This window comes from Rousettus aegyptiacus, unplaced genomic scaffold, assembly GCF_014176215.1.
Source record: "Rousettus aegyptiacus isolate mRouAeg1 unplaced genomic scaffold, mRouAeg1.p scaffold_m13_p_2, whole genome shotgun sequence".
Classification (NCBI taxonomy): domain Eukaryota; kingdom Metazoa; phylum Chordata; class Mammalia; order Chiroptera; family Pteropodidae; genus Rousettus; species Rousettus aegyptiacus.
In genome coordinates, this window is record NW_023416295.1 from 29,475,664 (window position 1) to 29,498,691 (window position 23,028).

Consider the following 23,028-nt stretch of genomic DNA (forward strand, 5'->3'; position numbering starts at 1 on the left):
GCCTTCCTACCACCCAGCTTGCACGTGCAGGCAGACACCATATCTGAGACTCCATCAGCCTGGCTAGCACCATTCACCTGCCCTGATGATTTTCCTGAAACCCTCCCCAACCCAACTTGCAGGTACACCCAAGCCCCTTCCAGTGGCTTTTCCATACAAATGGTCTGTCTTGGCTCATGCTTCAGACTTTCCTGAAATCTCTCAAAGATTCCCAAACCCAAAACAAGCAGCATCTGGCCTCGGTATGCCCCATACCTCTTGCTAAGCAGCCCCAAGCCTGGCACTAGCAGCAGCCATGCTCAGTTTGCAGCTTTAAATCTTCCAGGCACCTCTAAGCCCAGCACAAGTATCATCTATCTGCAGATCACTTTGTAGCTCATACCCCACGCAGTGGCCCCAGGCAGTGGCCCCAGGCACGGCATAGGCAAGTGGCCCTATGCAGGACACAGGCAGTGATTGACTTTGGCTTACACCCAAGAGGCTCCAGAACCAACACACCTGGTGGCCAGCTCTAGACCGCACCAAAGTTCCACCTAACCACTTCCACAAAGAGCAGACTCAGAAGGCACCAGAGCCCTGCTAAAGCGAATCCTGCATAACAGCTCCTACACTATAGTCACAACCAGTCCTCATGACCAATCATCCTGAGAGTCCATCGCTCTCATTGATGTGCCAACAGCTGTCAAGGCTCAACTACAACAGAAGGGCACACACAACCCACACAAGGGACACATATAGAGCACCCAGCTCAGGCGACCAGGGATGACTGCACCACTGGGCCCCACAAGACACCTACTACATAAGGCCTCTCTACCAAGACCAAGAAACACAGCAGCTCTACCTAATACATAGAAACAAACACAGGGAAGCAGCCAAACTGAGAAAAAGAAACATGTTCCTATTGAAAGAACAGAGCATAACTCCAGAAAAAGAACTAAACAAAATGAACCAGATACAGAGTTCAAAACATTGGTTATAATGATACTCAGTGATCTCAGAACTTCAATGAAGAGGTGAGAAACATAAAAATGGAGATAGAAAATATAAAAAAGAACCAGTCAGAAAAAAAATACAATAACTGAAATGAAGACTATATTAGAGGGAATCAACAGTAGATTACATGAAGCAGAGAATCAGATCAGTGATTTGGAAGATAAGATACCAGAAAACACCAAATCAGAACAGCAAAAGGAAAAAAAATCCAAAAAGAGGATAGTTTAAGGGGCCTCTGGGAAAATATCAAACATATTCTCATCATAGGATACCAGAGGAAGAAGAGAGAGAGTTAGGAATTGAAATTCTATTTGAAGAAATAATGACAGAAAACGTCATTGACCTAGCAGAGGAAATAGACATACAAGCCCAGAAAGCGCAGAGAGTCTCAAGCAAGATGAACTCAAAGAGATGCACACCAAGACACATCTTAATGAAAATGCCAGAGTTTAGAGACAAAGAGAATTTTTAAAGCAGCAAGAGAAAAGCAGTTAATTACCTCCAAGGGAGCTCCCATAAGACTGTGAGCTGATTTCTCAACAGAAACTCTGCAGGCCAGAAGGGATTAGCATGAAATATTCAAAGTGATAAAAAGGAAGGACCTACAACCAAGATCACTTTACGAGCAAAGCTATCATTTAGGACGGGAGGAAAGATAAAGAGCTTCTCAGACAAGAAAAAGCTGAAGGAGTTCATCACCACCAAACCGGTGTTACAAGAAATGTTAGAGGGACTCCTTTAAGAAAAAGAGAAAAAAAAGGTTCAAAATATAAATAATAAAATGGCAGTAACTGCATATCTATCAACAACAACTTTAAATGTAAATGGATTAAATGCTCCAATCAAAAAACACCAGGTGGCTTAATGGATAAGAAAATAGGATCCTTACATGTGCTACCTGCAGGAAACTCACTTTAGATCAAAAGTCACACAGACCAAAAGTAAAGGGATGAAAAATGATATTTCAGGAAAATGGAAATGTTTAAAAAGCTGCAGTAGCAGTACTTATACCACACAAAATGGACTTTAAAACAAAGGCTATAACAAGGAACAAAGAAGGATCCAGCAATTCTACTTGAGTATTTATCCAAAGAAATGCAAAACATTAATTCAAAAAGACATATGCACCCATGTGCTCACGGCAGCATCATAAACAATACCCAAAATATGGAAGCAACCTAAGTGTCCATCAGTAGATGAATGGATGAAGAAGTGATAGATATGTACAATGGAATATTACTCAGTGATAAAGAATGAAATCTTGCCATCTGCAACAACATGAATGGACCTAGAAGGTATTATCCTAAGTGAAATAAGTCAGACAGAGACAAATACCTAAAAAACAAAATAAATGAACAAACAAAACAAGCTCATAGAGAGGACATTTTGATAATTACCAGATGGGAGAGGAGTTGGGGTAAAGACGAAAAAGGGGAAGGGATTAAAAAGTACAAAGTGGTAGTTATAAAATAGTCATGGGGATGTAAAAAAGTATAGCGTAGGAAATGTAGTCAATAACATTGTAATAACTAATGACAACATGGTGTCAAATGGGTACTAGATTTATTGAGCTGATCACTTTGTAAGTTATACAAATGCCTAATCACAATTGTGTACACCTGAAACTAATATAACATTGTATGGTGTGGTGGCTCCATAGTGTAGTGGTTAGCATGTCTGCTTTACACATAGAAGGTCCTGGGTTCACCTCCCAGGTGGAGCCATATATCTTGGATGCGCCAGGCCCGGGGGGTGTTAGGCCCGGGTTGCGCCCTGAGAGCGATTGCACCCTGAGAGTGGTTGTGCTCCGAGAGCTCGTGGGAGAAGACATCCCGCCTTTAGAGATCTAGTCCTTAAGGGGAAAGGGCAACATCCATAGATCAGGGGTGGAAGTGGTGGCAGGGAGGGAATTAAAGGGGCAAAGAATGATATAATATTGTATGGCAACAGTAATTGAAAAATTAAAAAGGACTTTTAAAAATAAAATAAAATAGATTATAAGCTCTCAGAGAGCAGGGAGCAAGACTTTTCTGAGTTCTGGACCCCTCCTAAGCTCTAGCCTCTTCCTTCATAATTAGTATCACATGTTCTGCAGTTATTTACTAAATGTTCATTGATGTCCTACACTCATCTACTCTAACTTATTTTTTCCCATTCAGTCTTTCTGATCTATATTTTCTTTCTCTTTATTTAACAGACAGTGTGGAGCATTCATTATTAAGACAATTGGGCAGCTCTAGTCCAGCTCAACTGATTTCTTGTCCAATGATCCTTGTGTGGCCAAGATCCAACTTCAACAAACCGGGTAGAAGCTGCCCATTGTGAATTTTAGGGTTAGTTAATACCTCGCCATACTTATTTATTCCACTATAAATTGTCTAAATTTGATGAAATTTGCTTTTTCACCTGTTTTATAAAATTATTTAGGTAGATGTGGCATGTTGGTTTTTTTAATGTGTTACTCTAACTGTAGTGACATTTTCTACATGTTTTATCTATTCCATAAATAATAACCACAATGAGAATAGTGAGGTGTCTTTCATTTTCTCTGCTTTGTGTTATTTCTTTTCTTCTCAACCTTTTAGAAGTTATATTTCACATTCTTTGCTACCCATTTTAATATTTAGGATAAGAGTCATTTCTAATTATAATAGAATTTTCAATACTTTCATGCCTTTTATATTTAATCTTAATGATTCAGTTCTGCTACTTTGCTACTTTGTCATTTAATATGTTTTTGTCTAATTGTTTATTTGTTACTGATACTCTTAATTTTGCTTCTGCCATGGTTTTCAAAATTTAAATAGTGTTTATACTTCTTTTTTTATAACATTTTCCAATTAGAAATATCAGCATGATCAACACGATAGGTATTCTTGCCTTTTCATGTGATTATTATGACTAATATTAAAATTCTTCTCTGATATTTGAGATAATGGTGCAGCCTTCCTATAACATAAGCCATTTGGTACCAAATTTTGTATAATATGGATCACCTAATAGAATTGTTTTGATAAAAGAAGTGTTCACCTGTGACGTGATCCCATAATATTGACTGACATTCCACTGTATTTCAGTGTCCTTTGAATGCTTTAATTTTTTGACCTTTTCTTTTTATATGTTATCAATACATTCAATTATATATGTTATTAATTTTTAAAAAGACAATTGCTTTCATAAAACGCCAAACTATTTCTTTCACCACAGGAAAACTTTAAATTCTGATTCTAAAACCAAGTCTTATTATAAAATTGGAAAATAGTGAGGAAAAGCCATTATTTAAAAGTTACAGAAATCATAAATGTTATCACAAAAATTTCCATAGTAGTATAAAAGAATCCTTCTTATATTCATTTACAGTCCTTTCACTGACTTCTTAATTTTAGAAGAGAAGGAGAAAACCATAAATACTGGTATTACCCTGATAAATCTGTCTCTCAATCTCCTATTCCATCCTCAAATGTCTTTCATGCTCAGCAGCAGCAGAAATAAAAGGACATAGAACCCAAAGTTTTTCCTGGTGAGTCAAATAGGGTGTGTCTTTTAAAACCATAATGAATGTGTTTGCCAGTCAAATTGCCAGTTTCATGAGACCAGTAGGCCACATGAACATATACTAGCCATACAAGGATCCCATGTACACTAAGTATTCTAGGTGTTTAAAGGTGTAAATAGACTAGTAAATTCTACAATGAAATTTCAAAAGTTTTTGTTTTATAAGTAAAAATTATTAACCACTGATGCCAGAGATCTTCTTTTAATAGTTCTATCCTGAGAACAAAAAAAGTTAATGTTTTGATTTTCAAAATGTTAAACATGATGCTAAACAAATCCTGAAACTTTAATAAAAATTTATGATGTATTATTAGATAAGGAACTCTGATAATAATTGATACCCAAATGTGTTTCTTCCATAGAGCTATACAGATTATATGCATATGTATATATAATATATATACATATATAAATTATATACATACACATACACATTATGTATATATATACACACACACATATATTATTTGTACATATACACTTTCTTAGAATTTAGTTTTACTTTGAGAAGCTAATCAAAACTGGAATGATTGTCAACCTGAATATATGGAGAATATCATCAACCTTCTTCATGGCACAACTTGATAGCCCAAACGTGTTACTTCTAAAACCTGACAGATTGGAAGGATGAAAATTCTCCTTACATATACTAAGCAAAGCCTCTTTTATTTTTTTGTAAATCTTCTATAGATATATTTGGAAAATAAGTTTTTACTTTGTACCCACTTTGAAAGGCCAATCTAAAGACGTCTGAAATTCTCTCTGTGTCAGAGTGAATTCAAATATTAGTACATGTACAAAAATCACAAGCTAATAATTTTACAACCTGTTTTCCCAAAATCTGAGAGACAGAAAGATGATAGAATGTCAAAAGATAAAGGATCTTGGAAAATTAAGACTTTATCTTCCTGTCAGCTGATTTCAGGAAGATAGCTTAGAAAAAAAAAGGTGTGATTTAGTTTATAACATTGCTTTATAAATTCCTGCCAATAATGGCAGTACGATATTTTCAAATTAATTTATATATAACTCCCATATGTAGGAAAGTGTTTCCTGGATTTATGCTATGTTTAACTGTAAAACAATGAATTGGGGTCACATGCACAAAAATTCTTTGTATCTTTCCCAGAGATAGTGCTTGGATAGTATTAAAATATAAAATCAAAGGACTAGAAAAGACTTTAGGAGGGCATCCTGTCCAACTTTGATATCATGCTTCAACATGCCCTATTGTTATAACAGTAAATTGCTGGCCCCTAGCCTTATACTTAGACGAAAATTTATTCTGAAATCTCTATTGACTTAAAAGAGGAAAAGGGCAAAAGTTAACCAAGGATGAATATAATATTTACAATTAGTACTGTTTCTTTCAACTCTCTTCAGTGTTTTCATTCCTGTGCATAAATTCCTAAAAATATTCTATCAGCTTCTGTCCTTCCATGTTGAGTATCACTTTCTGATGAGCAGCTATAGTTATTGCTGTTTGTTGGATCTGCTATATATTTTTGTCTCTTCGCTTTTATGTATTGCATAAATTTACTAATATTTTCTACATTTTCCTGGGTCCTCTCAGAAATCAAGTGCCATTCAAGATCACTTGTTTTATTTCAGTCATTGTTTTCTTTCTCCTTTCCATGTGACATAATCCATCTTCAGTTTTCTGTATACTAGTGTCATAGTAATGTTGATGACATCTACTTTCTGACCTATCAAGATCCACAAATATAAAATAGCAGGCATAAATTTCAAACTAGTGAACTAACAGATTAAGGATTTCCTGCTTTATCATTCTTTTTAGGCATGCTGCTTAAAACAGTATCAACTAATATAATGCCAAGCCTGATTGTATTGAAGTGAAGATAGTAACAAGCCGAATAGTCATTAAGACATTTTATTTAGGCTAGTGAGTGGTGATATTATATTGACATGACTTATTATTAAAACATGTAATTAGAAAAATTTCCATCTACCGATTTGTCAATTTTCCTCATTTGACATGTATTTCTTAGTTTAAAAAAGAGCCAATAATTGATTATTTACTAATATTTTGGTATATAATTTTCTTAGTGAGGCTATTATGTTAACCTCATTTTTGCATTTCTACCAAGGTGTGGACCCATGAGTAATTGTCACTTAATATTTCTCTAAAGGCGATATGAGTTATAAACATGTTGGTATACTTCTTTTCCTTGGAAAATAGGGGATGTGAGAAGCTGCTTTTCTATACTTAGGGACTAAAGCCTTTTCCTGCTTCCCAGGCTGTCTTTTCCTCCTCGTGTTAGCCATTTTACTTAGTGGTTTTTGTTCCTCATTGGAGAAACTTTAGGGGGTAGGGGAGCCTAGAACTTCACACTTCTTTGGGATGTACCTGCAAGATTCTAGTATGCCCTAAGGCCTAAAGAGAGAATTTCTAATAAGAAAAGCCTGTTAATTAGATTCTTACTTTTCTCTTCATTTCCTCTTTCATGGAATAGAGAAGATAAAATACATCTCTGAGAGTTTTATTTCTTGGGGAAAATAATGCTTGTGAAGAGATGTTAGTTTTTTGTGGTATTATTTTCTTTTGTAAATAGAGTAAAGTTTCAGCTCCGAAGTATAAAATCTTCAAAGTGAACATCTCAACATTTTTTACCGTTTGTTTTCCTCTTATTACTTGCTATTGAAATGCTTCATGTCATGCTCTTTATATTTTTGTCTTTGATAGGTTTCAGTGTTTAAAAAGTTTCCCTTTGGAAAATTTCAAGCTAAAAATCAAACTATATTCTTCCTATTCCGTGAATTTCCTACGCCTATCAGTTTTCCTTTTAGTCTGGAAAGAATCTGCTGTCCGTTCACCTGCATATCTTCTTTCCAACTTGTTTTCCAAGTACCATATCCTTGTTATTTGAATCAATTTTTAAAAGTCCAAAACAACTGAGTGTGCTGACAATGAGAAAGACTTCCCTCCATCCGACTATCATTAGCTTCTGAAGTCCTCTATTTTTCTATTTTGGATAGAATGTCTCCAAATTTTTAGAGACCCTGAGTTTTTCCTTATTCACCCAATTCAGTTAACTTTTTTGACTAAAAATGATAGGGCTTAAGGATATTTGGATTGCTAAAATTAAATTTTATACAAATTAAACCTTAGACACAAATAAAATGTATATTCTAATCCCTTAAGCATCTAGGAATCTGGATTAGAAAATATTTCAATTCTAAAATAAATTGTGATAAACATGAAATTGTTTAATCATGCTTGAATCAAGTAACCTGAGTATGAACAATTTCCTAATCAAAATAGTGGGAATAGAATTATCTTAGAATTAAGTTTTTTAGATTGCTAATCAAAAAATTTCTTTAAAAATGTATACTTCAGTATTCTGGGAAATATAAGAAGGAAGACAAGGTGTGAAGAAAGGCATTCTAAATTTTCTCAGAAAAACGTTAATCCCCCTAATAGCAAAAGATATCTATAGGCAGTACCTTCGATATTTTGTGAACACGGCATATTTCCATGTTTTTTAAAATATAAAGTCCACCAACAAAAACAAATGAACCTTTGGTTGCTTTTCTTCTTCCTTTCCATTCTTCTTGCTAATAACTATAATATAGGCATTTATCAGTCTTTGTATAAACCCTCCATGTAGTTTTTGCGGTTATGGGAAAGAGTACCTATAATTTAATTTTCTCTTTTACATCTTAATAGCTAGTACCAAATTCATGCCACTTTTTATACTGATAAAATGTGTGTTGTTTTATGATAAATGGATCATTTACATAATTGCCTACTGAAGTCTTCTCAGCTCAGTAATTGCAACGGTACCTAATGTTAAATATAGCCTGATGTCATTGGAATGAATTTTCTCACAGCACTGACTTTGATAACTACCTTTATTTTATAGTATTTCATATATGTTTCTTTTCTGGTTAGACTATTTTTGTGACTTCACAAAGTATCCTGAAGTGATGTGAATAAACTCTTTATGTAATTGCACTATTTAAACCATTTTTAACCCTAGAAACATCTAAGTCCAATAGGCCATAAAAAATTTACCCAATGTTTTTATGACTTATTCCTGATAGTTATCTATTCTATTACTGGCAAATCATTTGTTAGTAGACATGCTCAGAGTATTGGTAGATCAATAGAGTAGCATATGTGCCCAAATTATGGAAAGCACAATGATATATTATTAAATATGCCTCATTAGAGAAATTTTACTTTACATCTTAGAAGCTTTTGTTCATTTTCCTTAATTATATGTAGGCTGCTAATTTTTAGAATTACTTGAACACTTGATACTAAGTTTCTATTGTCAGATTCAGGCTGGGCAATAGATTTGGCCTACATGCTACTTCCAAAGTTTTATTCAGCTTTATGAAATAAACCCAGGCTCCTTGATGCTTGCATTTTTCTTGAATCACAACATTCAAAGTCAAATCATTTAAAGTAGGCAGAGCAAATGATGAGATTTTTAGGCAAAAGAATTTGGCTAAACACTGATGCTCTGAAGTAGGCATTTAATCATTATAGAAGCCTTATCTGAAGTTTTCCTATTTAAGTATCTTGAGCAAAGCAGTATGTTCAGAAGCTATTATGTTCAGCAGTCGATCGAATAAAAATCACTCGTTGGAACACAGAGTCTGTTCATTGAATGAATGTTTTACTTAAAAGTAGGGTAAAATATTACTCTGTTAACATCATCTTGTTAATTTATTAATACAATTTATTATTAATTCCCTGATTCTCTCTAGATATTTACTTCCTCAACCATATGATCTGACTCTATATTTTGTATATCACTGAGTACATAAATCTTCTTTTTAACAAATTTTTACCGAAGTTCAAGGATGGTACAAATGAAATACAACCTAATAATTTAGATAGAGCTATTCTTGGATCCTTTTTAGTGAGTCTTTTTATAGCTTTAGGATGCCTGTCTAGCCCCTGGTTATAAGGTAACCTACTCTTTCTAATGGGAATTGCCTAAAACACACCTTATCTCCTCAGAATCCAGGCCCAGTTAATATTATTATTAAAATCTTTCCCTAAAGTAATTTTAAAATAAGAGTCATTAAAAATGCATTAAAACCACAATTTTCTTGAAATCTCTTAACAGGACCCAAAGTTATATTCTGTGAGAAGCTTTTCAAACCTTCATCTGTATATTTTAAACCTCGATATTCTCAAAGTCCACACTTTAATCCTAGAAAAATATTTCAGAGCCGAGGACTCAATTCTTACTCCACCTTCCTCTATTGATTCTGTTACATAAAGTCTTGGATAACTATTTTATCCAATAATAGAAAATAACTAGCCCCATCTGTGGTCTGATAACAAATGAAGATTTTGGATGTGCTTAAGGTTAAATGTTTTTGCTTTATTAAGGGAATTAAAGAAATCTTAGTACCCAGAACATTGGAGGTGCAGCATAAAATCATGGTTTCCTTTATTAATTCACACACACTTAAGTATCATAGACTTGTAATCTGTAACAAATAGAATAAAGGTTTTATCTATAAAACAACAAATATCTTGATAAAGTTTGAAAAATTTGGGCATTATTTGGCTATCTTATCAACATGACAGTGTCATGTAAAACCATTTAAAACACTTTTGGTGTATGAATTTTTCACTTTTGTTTCAGATGTTTCATATTCATAGACATAGCCATGGCACATACAGAATGTATACATAGCAACAGGCCATTTAGTCTAATATGGAGAATTCATAAAACACTATCTCGATAAAAATATAATATGTAGAAAACTCTAGCTTTATTTTGGTTTTGCAGTATTTAAGTTTATATGTATTTTACCTATATTAAATCTTTTCAAAAAAAAATTCAAACTCTAGGCTTACATTAGAAATTTTAACAGACATTAATACAGATAAATATGTTATATATATAATAAATGACCATTTATTTTATTACCAGTTACTATGGACAAAATTGACACTATTCTTAAATATATTTAAAGTTATCTCCATATCTATTTCTGGCCCTTTTGTCATTCATACAAGAAGTAAAGGGTTCTTATACCATCTTAGCAAGTATAAAGCATTCACTTTATGTATCATGTCAGATTCAACATATATTTCTTCCTTTAATACAGTGACGCTGTCAGTAGTCCTTTTTATCTTTCATTCGGGTCTTAGTTTGTGAGACTTCTAGGCTTTCGAAACATTAACTTTGAATAAAACTAACACATAACATTATATTTCGCCTGTTAATACAAAGAAGCTACGATTGTTTGCCCTTATAGAATTGAAAAAAATTGTATAATTAAAAAAATTCCACATTAAGTAGAACTTTTTAAAATTAAAAAATGGCCATGCCAACTTTTCTTTAAATGCTGCCTGTTTAATATATATCTCAGCTTTCTTCTGTAAAAATACTCTATTCCTTTTATAGAAGATTGAATTAATAATAAAACAGTAAAAAGTTATGTAAATAAGCAATATTTAAATGAACTACATAGAAATTTATTCTAACATTATTGAAATTTGATTGCACAATACTAAGAGTCATTTCTTTCACCATTTTAATTTCACGTTCATTCCAAGACCTAAAACTGGCTTGCATTTCTCCTGGGAAAGAATAAGAATTATACATTAAAACCTTATAATTAGGAAGATGATAACCCAATTATAATTTGAGTTAATTTTTTATCTAGTCTCATAAAGGATAATAAACTATCCATTGATGTATATATATATTTTTAGGTATATCACCAGAAAGTTTCTGGGCTAAATATTTAGATTGAGGAATAAACTGTAATAGCATAGTTATATTAGAGAATATTCTGGCACATCCTAAGGCCACTCTATCTATTAAGAATATTTTATTTTGATACATTTATTTTGAAAGTAACATATTGTGTATTAAATCCAGTGTTCTACAATTAGAGTCCTACTCAAAAATACCATGAAGCAATCTAATACTCCACTTGTCTAGTGTTTTCAGTATACATTTTAATCTGATATTTATTATACAGGTTTATTCAGTATACGCCAAGGGATTTTCATTCTAAAACTTTTATAAATTTGTTTCAAAAAAAGGTTTACATCTGAAGTGTTTTTCTTAACTAATTTATTTTTTAATTTATTTATTTTCTTAACTAATTTATTTGTGCTCTTTATCAAAATGTAACGACATACTTCCACAGTACATTCCATTCTATAAAGATTATATTACTTCATTTTTCTCTCCAGACCTAAAGTACAGAAAAATGGAGATGGTATGAAAACTTATTAATGCACCAAAAAAATTGCTATTTATTGCTTAATATGTGATATTTTGCTTATTTTATAGATAATACACATATCCATAATAGCAAAAACAACTTTAATAACTGCAAAAGATCATTGTTTTAACTTTTAATTATCAATGTCCTTTTTACTACGTCGTAATATAAAAAATGAACAAAGGTGTGGAAATGAAACCTTCATTCCTTGTCTCATAAAGTTCTGAAACAACCAATGATATTATTTAAAAGAAATGTTTAATTCACATAAAAAGTATTGCCTAAAAAACATACCTTTTTTTCTTTGGTGTTCTGGAAGAAAACATCTAAAGAATAATAATTTTATACTATAGATTAACAACTTGAGATGATTTAATATTTTCAGTGTATTTCTTGCAAATCATATTTAGATCTTTGTTTTTAACATGTCTTTGGTACCAAAGAAAGCTACACAATACCCACTTATGTAACGTTTTTAGCAACACATAAAAGAAACTTCTTAAATACCTCATTGGTACCTGACCTATTGTGCAAACTATTAAAAAAAGATATTAATACATGTAAATTTTTCCTAACCCATCTTTACACCCAAATACTGACTAGTAAAGTTAACCTTAGGATTATTCAGGCTATATCCAACCATTTGTAAGAATAGCTGTGAATTAAAATAACACATTTAAAGTCTATGGCCATGCCATCCTAAACACTCCTGATCTTAGAAGCTAAGTGGGGTTGGGCCTCCTTAGTACCTGGATGGGAGACCACCTAGGAATACCAGATGCAATAGGCTTTTTAAAAAATAAAATAACACGTTTAATGTCCTAATGTCTATGCCAAAGGGGAAATGAAAATAAGACTCAGCAACAATCCTATGTTTACCAGATAGATTTGTATGCCTATACCCTAGCTATGTGTCTTATAATGTTTAAAATTCCTGAGCTCCGAAGTACCTACCTTCACATATTGAACATTTAAAATATCTACCTCTACAAACTTATCAATGATGGGTTTTGATAACTCTTGAACTTAGTCCCTTTCTCACTACTCTCAATGTTAAGCAGTAAATTGTCACCATTTTTCCTTTGCTTTTGTCTGAGATCAGGTTGATTTCCTAATTTTTACACTTAGCTACACACAGTTATACATTTCTGCTGGTTTTTGTGCCCCATAACTGATAACTACACTTTGAGATGATGGTCTCCATGGATTATGGAAAAAGGAAGAAGTGCTATGTACTCTTCTTAGGCTAGAAAATTAATTTTATAACATCAGTTACATCCGAAAATGTTTTATTTAAAATTTGCTATGAATTAACTACCTTTTTAGAAGCTGGTTTTTATGTTGACATTTTACTTTTTAAAAAATTCTACTTCAAAGATCGATTATTAACTAACAATTTTTTACCTTAGGTCAATGTCATAATGAATGTTAAAAATATTTCCTTCATACTGAGCAAAAAAATACTCCTTCCAAATCTTAAAATGGTGTGAAATCCAACCATCAGCTCTCTTGCAATTAACAGCACATATTTTCAAAAATTTATTTTATTTTAGTACTTAAGATTTTTTTATAATACCAAAATAGACTTCTCACACATTATAACTTGATTTATTTAATTACATTCCAGTAATGAGTTATAAATGAAACTAAACTCAGGACTAAAAAATTTTACTTTCTAAAAATGTAAGTTTGCATAAAATAAGTTGTACAGAAATAAAGTTAATGCAGTAATTTCAATTTACCAGGACTGAAAATTCTTTGCTTTATGAAAGCCTTAATAAATTCCTTTGTGATTTTTGAAGGCAATCCAATAAATGTCATGTTATTTATAATGCATTAGTATGATTCTTTCAACATCATCATCTACCATGCAAAAAATACTGAAAAAGTGCCAATGATGCCTTGCTAACTATGGACCTGTGTAGCTTGAATTTAAACAGTTCTGAAGAAATCATTTAAAACACAGAATAAAGATGGAAATGTTCTTGGCCTTCCAAGTTAGCAAGAACTTACTTTTTGAGAAATTTTTAAAAATACAATTTAGGTGATGGCTAAAAGTTCTATATAAACATAGGTTTTATAACACTTCTTTAAGGTATAGCCCATGCTCAAGATAATAGCTACATTTCATTTTAAAAATGTAATAAACTATGACAGAATAGTCTTTATGCGATTCACCATAAAGTCTCTAATTTGGGGAAGTTAGAATGTTTGACTCTCATATATGAGATTATAATTTACCAGGAATTATCCAATCTGTGGCATTTTGGCTAACAGGGTGGTATTTGCTTTAGTAACTAGAGCCAAAGGCATTTAATCTGATTTCTGCAGGCTTGTTAAAAAGATGTCACAAGAATAATTTATGTTTAATAAATTCATAGAACATAAATTGTTAGCAACTAGATGTCTTTTAAAAAGTTTATTTGTATTAATACTGTATGTATGAAATGAAAAAGTTTCAGTGTTTGTAACCACCAATAAAATTCTCTGGCCTTGTTACTATAATAGTTAATTCAAATAAACCTTTTGAATATTGATATGTTTTCATGTATAGAGATGTATATTTTAAGTACCAATTAGTAAAATGTTATTTCAAAATACTTAGGTTCATGAAGTTATGATAACATACTTTCACTGAGAGGGGAACTGTTGGATCAAGAATTTGAAACTATGTTCTAAAAATAAGAAAATAAGGAAAAAGAAAAATAGAGACTATACAATTATTATTTTTTTTAATTTACACAAGCACATACAAGCAGATAAGATAATAAAGGAAACTCTTGAAAGCAGAAGAATATATCATTCTAAGTTTCTATTTCGGCAGTCATCTGTTTCATAATCTAGTTTCAAGAACTAATTCTTCATCTTGAAACACTCATTGATGTATTTCAATTAAGGGTCCTTATTTAGACTTTGCATCTTCAGGTCTTTGTATCTAATTATACTACTTCCTCCTCCCCCTAAACAGCGCCTTCAGTATATTCTCGCTGATTGTTTATGGTGTTGGTGCTAAGGATGGTGTGACGTTCTGACATGGAGATAAGTAGGCTCTCCTGTTTTACAAGCTGTATAACCTTAGTCAAGTTAATCTCTGTGTCTCAATTTCTCATCAAACTGAGAAGGAATAATACTTCACAGAATTGATGGGAAAAGTAAATGAGGGAACATAGAACTGTTGGTTCCCTCCCTTCACCTTCACTTATTATTAAAGTAAAATTAGAAAATTTAGTAAAATTATGGCCATGAAATTCTCTCGTTTTAATAATCCATAGAGAAGATTTACTGAACAGGTAGTGTATTTGCTGACATTTCTATTCAAAAAGCAAGTTATTTTCACAGAGGCATGCATAGAAAAAAGAAAAAATTTGTCACAAAATCTTGCCTGCAGTAAAATTTTTATCTTTTTCACACTTAGCAGTGATGATCCACTTGGTAGTGAACATTAAAGCCAGAAGTGCTAATGTCTAATGTAAGTTATAGTTTTACTTTCTCATTGCATGGTTTCTCTGAACTCATGAAAGGAAGTTTCTTTTTCTTTTTCTTTTTTTGCAGATTTGAACATCTGTCATTTTTAATTTTAGCTTTTTACATTTTGAGCTTATTAGATATACAAGCTCATAATTCTTATAATTTGTTGGTACATTATTTCTTTTGTATTGTCAGTTGATCTTTAGTAATGGTTTTCCCTTCAATATAGATTGTCTATTAAGATACCAGCTTTCTTTTGGTTTAATATATGCCTAGTGTTTCATGTCATATTTTAAAGTAATACCTTTTAACTACATATAGCTAACTTCTTAAATTTCAGCTTGAACATTGCTGTCTTTTGAGAGAAGGTTCATCTTATGATGTTTTATTATTATATTACAATTATATATTTGTATTTATTTCTTCCATCTTATTATGGGTTTTCTTTTACTGTATTTTTCCTTTTTCTTTGCCTTCTTTTTCTCCTTCCTATCTTCTGTTGGATTGAGTTTTCTTTAACATTTATTTACATCTGACTTGAAAGAAATATTCTATTTTTATTATTTTAGTGATTAACCTAAAATGTGTAACATGCTTGTTAACTTTATATTTTTTATATTTATAGTTTTTTACCCAGTGGATGCTTCTAATTAGTTCAAAGGATGCCAAATTACTGAAATTATCTTGTGTTCTGAATTAAAAAGATATTACCTTTTTAAAAATATTATAATCAGGAAAAAAAGTATAGTTGGTTATATATTTATTGACTGTATTAAGAGAATAGAATGATGATTCCATCTATAGCAGTCAATCATAAACTAGTTTTTGAAGATTCATCTTTATGTTAAATCCCACAAACCAGTGACTGTCAGCTAATGAGGGGTACGTGCACAAGGCATTGCCTTAGGGTGGAAGAGCATAAGGTTAGTGTCATTTTCACCATACCACACAGTAAGAAAGGTGGAATTTCCAGTAATTCCTAGAGCTGTCCCTCCAGCTTACTCAGGCCTTCTGCAAATGTTTCACCCCAAAATCCTTAATGACTTGAAGGTGGAGTTCATCTCTCCTTGGAGCTTTAATTTTCTTCTTGCAGATGACACACATGATTTCCTGAAACATCCTGACATCTCATACCATCCTGTTCTTGAGTGAGAAATTGTGGACATAAAATCTGTGGTGAGTTAAACTATGTCACAAGGTGAATGGGGGTAAAATTCGGTTCATAGCCAAGGATGGAACTACTACACTACAGCCTCGCCTTACTTTGGTGAAGAGCCAGGTATGGCTGAATCTCCCAATAGTTATTGATGAGAAGAGGAACAATAGCAAGTATATTATTTCTAGTTGTCTAGGCCATAGGAAGATCCATTTCTCAAGTACCTCTTCTCAATTACCTTTCCTCATCAGGAAATATAAGTAGAAATTGATTAATGTGATATAATCTTAAGCAAGGTATTTTAAATATGGTCAACAATTCCCTATTAGATAGCTCCTTAATTCATAGGCTCTACATTGGGTGATCCAGGACTAACTAAACACTAAAGAGAATAAGCTAATTTCACCTCCAAATAGGTTAGTCCCTTCCCTTTGGCTCAAAGTAGTTACTGATAGAGGAAAGCAGTTTAGGCCCGGCTTCTTTTATCCTGTCTCAAAAAAGAATAAAGACACTCTTCTCGGAAAGTTAAAATCTCTAATTAACCTTAATTAAGTTGGTTGTTACTGTTGTGGCCCTTCCAGCAATATTAACTTCCATATTTGGTATGTTACTATTGATAAAAGTTAACCAATACTATCCAAAGTTCCTATAAAGGGCTGGGCTAGCTGTGTTGTGCTAAAATGACATGTTTTATTCTGTCTTAGGGGCTCAAAGGCTTTCTTCTAGAACTGATCCCCCTAACCTGTGCTCTTGGTTACCCTTTCCTGTGCCTTAGCTCCCCCCAGGATCTCTGAACTAGTAAACCTTTGCTGCAAAAATAGACACATGGCTGTCAGTAAGTCCACACCTTTTTAGGTCCACTGATATTCACTCTGGCAAAAGAAAGCAAGGATCCATCAAGGTTTATAGTACCCCAGACCTCACCAACAAGAACAGTGCAGTATCTGGTAGAACTATGGGGAACTTACCTCCAGGAGGCAATTATAGATTATCATACAGCAGCTTTATGAACTAAGTATTAGTTAAGAGGCATGGCTTCTCCCATAACTCAAGGTTACAGTAATTCAGGCCAGTACTGCAACTACATACGCACTAGAGGTAGGGCAGAGGGCCGGGAAACCCTACCATATGCCCAAGGAGGAATTTATTGAACACTTGGTATTACCACCTGCTGCCCAAGCTACTTTATAAATCATTCTGGTTGGAAGTTCACAACCTGACCAACAACTGGTTTTACTTTGGTTTTGGAACTTCCCAAATCTAAAGAGCCATGTCCCAATCACAGGTACAACTATGCAAAAAAAATGTTCAAAGCCCTGTGCCTCAGGGACCACGTTTCAGCCTAGGCCTTCTCAAGTACCTTGGCATCAACTTAAATCATCAATTTAGCAGGCTCTTCTAGGCTCTTACAGTCACACAGATCCTTAAGAAAAATGATGAGGTAGATTTCTAGAATAACTGATATTTCAGTGAATTCAGAGGTTGTATCTATTTCTTGTTCTGGCCTACTCTTGACCCTATATAGTCAGAGATCTTCTGACTTAAGAGTGCCTAATCTATGAGTCCACTTGTGGAATAGCCCTCCAGTACACGATGGTGCCCCTTAACATGTATACTGCCCACAACTTCTTGCATGACTTCATAGATAGGACTATAGTCTACCAAGTTGACAGCTTGTTATTACTATGACATCCTGTGAACACCTGTGAAACACCAGTGCTCTTATCATAATCTCCTGCTACACTGCCTCCAAGAATAACCTAAAATGTATATTTAAGAACTTCAAGGGTAGTATCTGGGAGAAACTTCCTTCTGTAAAGGGATCCAAAGATGCCAAGTAGGGTATTAACAGTTCTGCAGTAGGGGCATTCTTAGATGTATAAGTTTATCATCTTGGAAATGCATGCCCTTCGGTTTTAAGTTTTACCTATCCTTCATTGCCATTCTTAAACTACTGGATTAAATTGAATATAACAAGTAGCCAAAGGATATTTGCTTTACCTCTTACAGAAAATCCAACTGGTTCATCTTCCATACCACCACAGAATAAGATCAAACTCACCACACTTCTTCGCTCAAAATATCCTGTCTTTTGTAATATTTATGCCCTCTCCTCTTTGGTTCCCCTATTTTCTTGTGCCCTCCAGCACCACAAATATTCTGATAACCAGTTACATGCCTACACAAATGACAGACTGCATAAAAGGAACTCCATTAACATCCAGCAAGCAAAGGTTCACTGTGTAGACCAGCACTAGGCCATAGGAAAGATTACTTAAATGGAAAACACTTGCCTCTCTATTCATGATAGGAACTGTAAGACTGCTAAAAGGGTACTTCCAAGGCAGAGGTTATCATTCCGCTGATTTTCCAAGTCTTGTTTTCCTTCTTCCATGTAAACACATCCCGTTTTTCACCATTCTGCTCCGTAAGCCCTAGGAGATATTACATTCCATCCTAGGCCCCAGTAATCTGCCCTAGTCATCCCAGCAGGTAACTGGAATATATCCTATGGAAAGCCCAGGATTCAATTATGAAGAATAATGAAGGTCTAAAGGAACATTTGTAGACAAAGTCCTTTCATCTTTAAAATGCCTTCAAGTGTTCTTTTTTAAGCAGTGTTTCCAAGCAAACAGAAATCTCACACCACATTGATTATAAACAGAGACTAGAGCTGAACAGTAGCACATAGAATAAATCTGGGGGAACTAGCAGTACAATAGTTCATATCATAGTGCGCTCTCTCTGCTTGCCACCATGCTTAGAATGGATATTTCAAGGCACGTTATTTTAAATTTTGGCCTAGCGGTCCAATCATTTATGAGATAATAACGCTGGCTTACAGTGTTGTAATCATTGTATGAATTGATACCTTAACATCTTCTGTGATGTTCTCTTATGGAGCCTAGGAGAGATCCCTAAATCCAGTTTGAGATTCTTGAAGCATTGATCATTGCCTCCCTTCACTATCGCCTTCAACAAATGTGACAGAATAGATCTGAAAAAGGTACTTACAAACTTTTAAACTTTAATGCTTTAAAGGAGCAAAAGAAATTATCAGTAAAAATTTAAAAGTAAATGCATTAACATTTCTAATAATTATTCCACAATTTCTGTATTGTCATAGACTCTGACTGACCAAAAGAAATCATATATGATAAATTATGTATGAGAATAACAAAATTAAGAATATAAAAAAATATTGCCCTTTTGAACTAGATTTTTTAAATCATACCTCTAAATCTGTTATAAAAGTTTAACATTTTTAACATACCAAGTATCTCAGGAGAGCTTTATAACTTATAGTCCCAACTTGATAAATTTACTTATTAGCTTACTAAACATTTAAGTAAATGTCATTTTTTAGTAGTCTAAAAAAAACCAGGATTCTGATCTTCTGATTTTCTGTAAAACAGCAGTGGTTGCAGTTATCCCTAATTTTAAGAAAAACAATAAAAATTTTCTTTAAATTCTGCAAAATTAGAAACTAATTTAAAGATTCTGAAACCTCAATGTTAATTCAATATGTGAGACTAGAGCCATCTATTGGTTGAAATGTAATGTTACAAAGCACAACAAACAACTAAGTATAGGGAGTCAGTGTTCTCAGAACTAAAAATATAGACATGAGCAAAAATCATCCAGTCTAAGACCCCGATTTCTAAAAGTTTTCTAAAAGAATCTCGTTTTAACAGGAGAGGCAACACATATAACAAAATAGGGCTAAATGTTGAGGTAGGGGCCTCCAATCCCCATTCTAATTTGCCCAGCAGAGGCCAGGCTAATGGAAAACAAGCCATGAGAGGTAGTCTGGGCAAATAACATAACTGGTTTGGAAAAGGGCACAGTGAGCAGGAACAGCATCAGCAAAGATGTCCCTTACCCATCTCTCACCTAGAGACATCTTAGAGACACTGGTGTGCAAAGGACAGTGGTTAATGGGCACAGAGAACTAAAGAATAGTGGGTAGGCAGGCATCTGAAAAGTTTTACAAACCTCTTTTCACAGGACATCACTTATGTGCTCATTTGACTTAGAAAACATTAACTTTCCTGAAAATGCAAAATAAGGAAATCATACATTTGCTTTTTTACCACAAGTCAATAAAAACTGAGTTTCTAGGTCCTACGGGCTTTCACCAGCCAGGTCCTGGACTGGTCCAGTCGTGGAAACAAGAGCCCAGTTTCAGGCCCCAGCCGCCTCCCTTCAAAAGGGCAAGGATGTCCATAGAATCGAGGCAAGAAATAGAGCTCTCCAAGGCCCCTCTCTGTGGCAGAGACCCCCAACCTAGATAGCAGCTTGTCAGCTAGGCTTGGAGTGACAGGCTGGAGCAAAGTTCCAAAGACTCGCAAACATTCCAAGGCCACATGAAGCACAGTACCCAGCCAAGGAGCATCCGCTGGGCTCTCCCAGTTCAGCTTCCATGGTGCATGCCTTTGGACAAAGCCATTAGTTTGCCGGACACAGCTGGACACTGCCTCTAGAGCCTTATAGATCTGAAAGTTAGCATAGTGGTCTGCTACCTGCTTGGGCAAAGTGGCCACTGCACTCACCAGAGCATAGTCATCTGCCTGAGCACGAACTGATGGCCCCACCAAACCCTGCTGTCTGGGAAAGCAGGTAGGGCAGAAGACCGGATAGGTCCCAGAAGGATTTATTCTACTGGCAGTGCATCGGTTTAAGAGACCTCCCAAAGCATCTGCCAGCTCAGAGTCTAACAACTTAACCACCTTTTCATCATAGTAATCACAGTCCCAGTTGGGGACACCCTGACGAAGAAGAAAGTAGCGAAAGCCATCCACAGTATAGCGGTCGAGACAAGACCTGGGATCCACCACGTTGCCCAAGCTCTTAGACATCTTTTGCCCACAGACTGTCCAGTGGGAATGGACATAGATGCGGCGTGGTGGGCTCATGCCGGCCCCTAAGAGGAAGGCAGGCCAATAGATAGCATGGAATTTGAGAATGTCCTTGCCTATGATATGCGAGGTAGTCGGCCACCAAGACTCGAACTCAGCATTTGGGTAGCCAATTACAGTTAGGTAGTTGACCAAGGCATCCAGCCATACGTAGATTGTCTGCGACTCGTCCCCTGGCACCGGAATGCCCCAGTGCAAGTGGCTACTTCTGCGAGAGACTGACAGGTCCGGCAGCTCCTCCTCCAGCCACTGAAGGGCTGCCTGATGAAATGGCTCGGGGGTGATCGCCCGAGGGTCGTCCCGCAGCCACCGCTGGAGCGGCTCCCGGAACTGGGAAAGCCTGAAAATGTAGTTTTCTTCCTTAGTCCATGAGACAGGATGCCCGCTTTCGAGAGATACAGGACATGAATCCCCCGACGGGCCCGGCTGCCGGGTGACCTTGGTCTCAGGCAGGAAGCATTCATCGGAGGCGCAATACCAACCTTCATAGAGCCCCTTGTAGAGCAGACCCCGAGCCCTCAGCTCTCCCCAGAAGTGCTGCACAGCCACCCAGTGCCGGGCCTCGGTAGTGCGAATGATGTCGGTGGTGGAGATGTCAGCGTCCCGGAAGAGCTGCTGGAACTGGGCCGAGACTCGGTCGCACAGCTCCGTCGGCGTCAGGCCCGCAGCGGTTGCTGCCTGCTGAATCTTCAGGCCGTGCTCGTCGGTACCAGTGGAGAATCGCGTGGCGGCGGCACTGGGAACCTGGAGCCGACGGTAGCGGCATAGGGCGTCCGCCAGTAGCGCGGAGTACAGGTGCCCAATGTGCGGCGCGGCGTTCACATAGAAAATGGGTGTTGTGAAGTAGGCGCGCGCATCGTGAGCATCCTCGCGGGCACCGAGAGGGCCCGAACTGTAGAGCCGCGGGCAAGAGTAGTCCGGGAGCGAGACCCTACTCCTTAGTGTGCGCCCCAGCATCCGCAAGGCAGAAACTCGCAGCATGATGCCCGCCAGGCCCAAGCAGCGGAGGGGGCGTTCCAGAAGCACGTGGGAGGGGCGCATGCGCAGCCGGCCCTCCCCGCCGCTTCCGGCCGGAAAGCCAATGGAATCCGCCCCCCGCCCGCACCTCCTCTCTCGGCGGGACGCGGACCAGGCAACTGTGAATTGTGGCAGCGCGCTGGTCGTATAACTTAGACAAACTGGGCTTAGGGGCGGTTATGAAAGCAGATAAATGTCTTTCTATAACATCCTGTATGCCCTGCTTTAGGTTGTAACTTTATATTTACAGATAGATTTTCCTCGCTAGGCTGAACTGTTTGTGGGCAAGAATTTGTATTCAGATGTTTCAGAAACCTGACCATTCAGTGCCTCTCACACTGCATGACATAGAGTATGCCCTCCGTATCAGGCCCTGGTCATCGTAGGGCTCTGAAATATCATCTTAATTTTATCTCATAATCTAGTAGACACAATGTGGAAGGAGGGGACGAAGAAAGGAAGAAAAATAATTACCCAGAGCACTTGAGAGAAGAATAAGAACTGAAAAAGTAAAGATCTTTAAACACGCTCATGTTTAATCAGCAACAGAGGTAGATTTTTGATGTGCCAAGTCTTAGCCAAAGATTTAGATCCATGAAGGTGGGATGCAGTATATTGTCACTGTGCCCATAAGGAAGAATCAATGTTCCAATTTATTTCTCAAAGTTACTAGTAATTTTCTTTTAAAAT

At 35.6% G+C, this 23,028-nt stretch overlaps 2 protein-coding genes across 2 annotated transcripts in view; one reads left to right on the forward strand and one right to left on the reverse strand.

The window, feature by feature from the left end:
- The window catches only part of BOLL (boule homolog, RNA binding protein), a 45,125-nt gene extending 41,615 nt beyond the window's left edge, over positions 1-3,510 (forward strand). The window contains exon 11 of the mRNA XM_016131126.2: positions 3,191-3,510. Within this exon, the coding sequence (XP_015986612.1) occupies positions 3,191-3,214 (24 nt within the window). The 3' untranslated portion in view covers positions 3,215-3,510. The remainder of the gene's footprint in view (positions 1-3,190) is intronic.
- Positions 3,511-15,718: 12,208 nt separating this feature from the next.
- Positions 15,719-22,333, reverse strand: MARS2 (methionyl-tRNA synthetase 2, mitochondrial). The gene has a single exon (XM_016131122.2). The coding sequence runs from the start codon at positions 22,300-22,302 to the stop codon at positions 20,521-20,523; it is 1,782 nt and encodes a 593-aa protein (XP_015986608.1). The 5' UTR covers positions 22,303-22,333; the 3' UTR covers positions 15,719-20,520.
- Between the last annotated feature and the right edge of the window lie 695 nt (positions 22,334-23,028).

What these genes read in the sequence shown, in the direction of transcription:
- MARS2 (XM_016131122.2), bottom strand. Translation starts at nt 22,302, where the DNA reads ATGCTGCGAGTTTCTGCCTTGCGGATGCTGGGGCGCACACTAAGGAGT.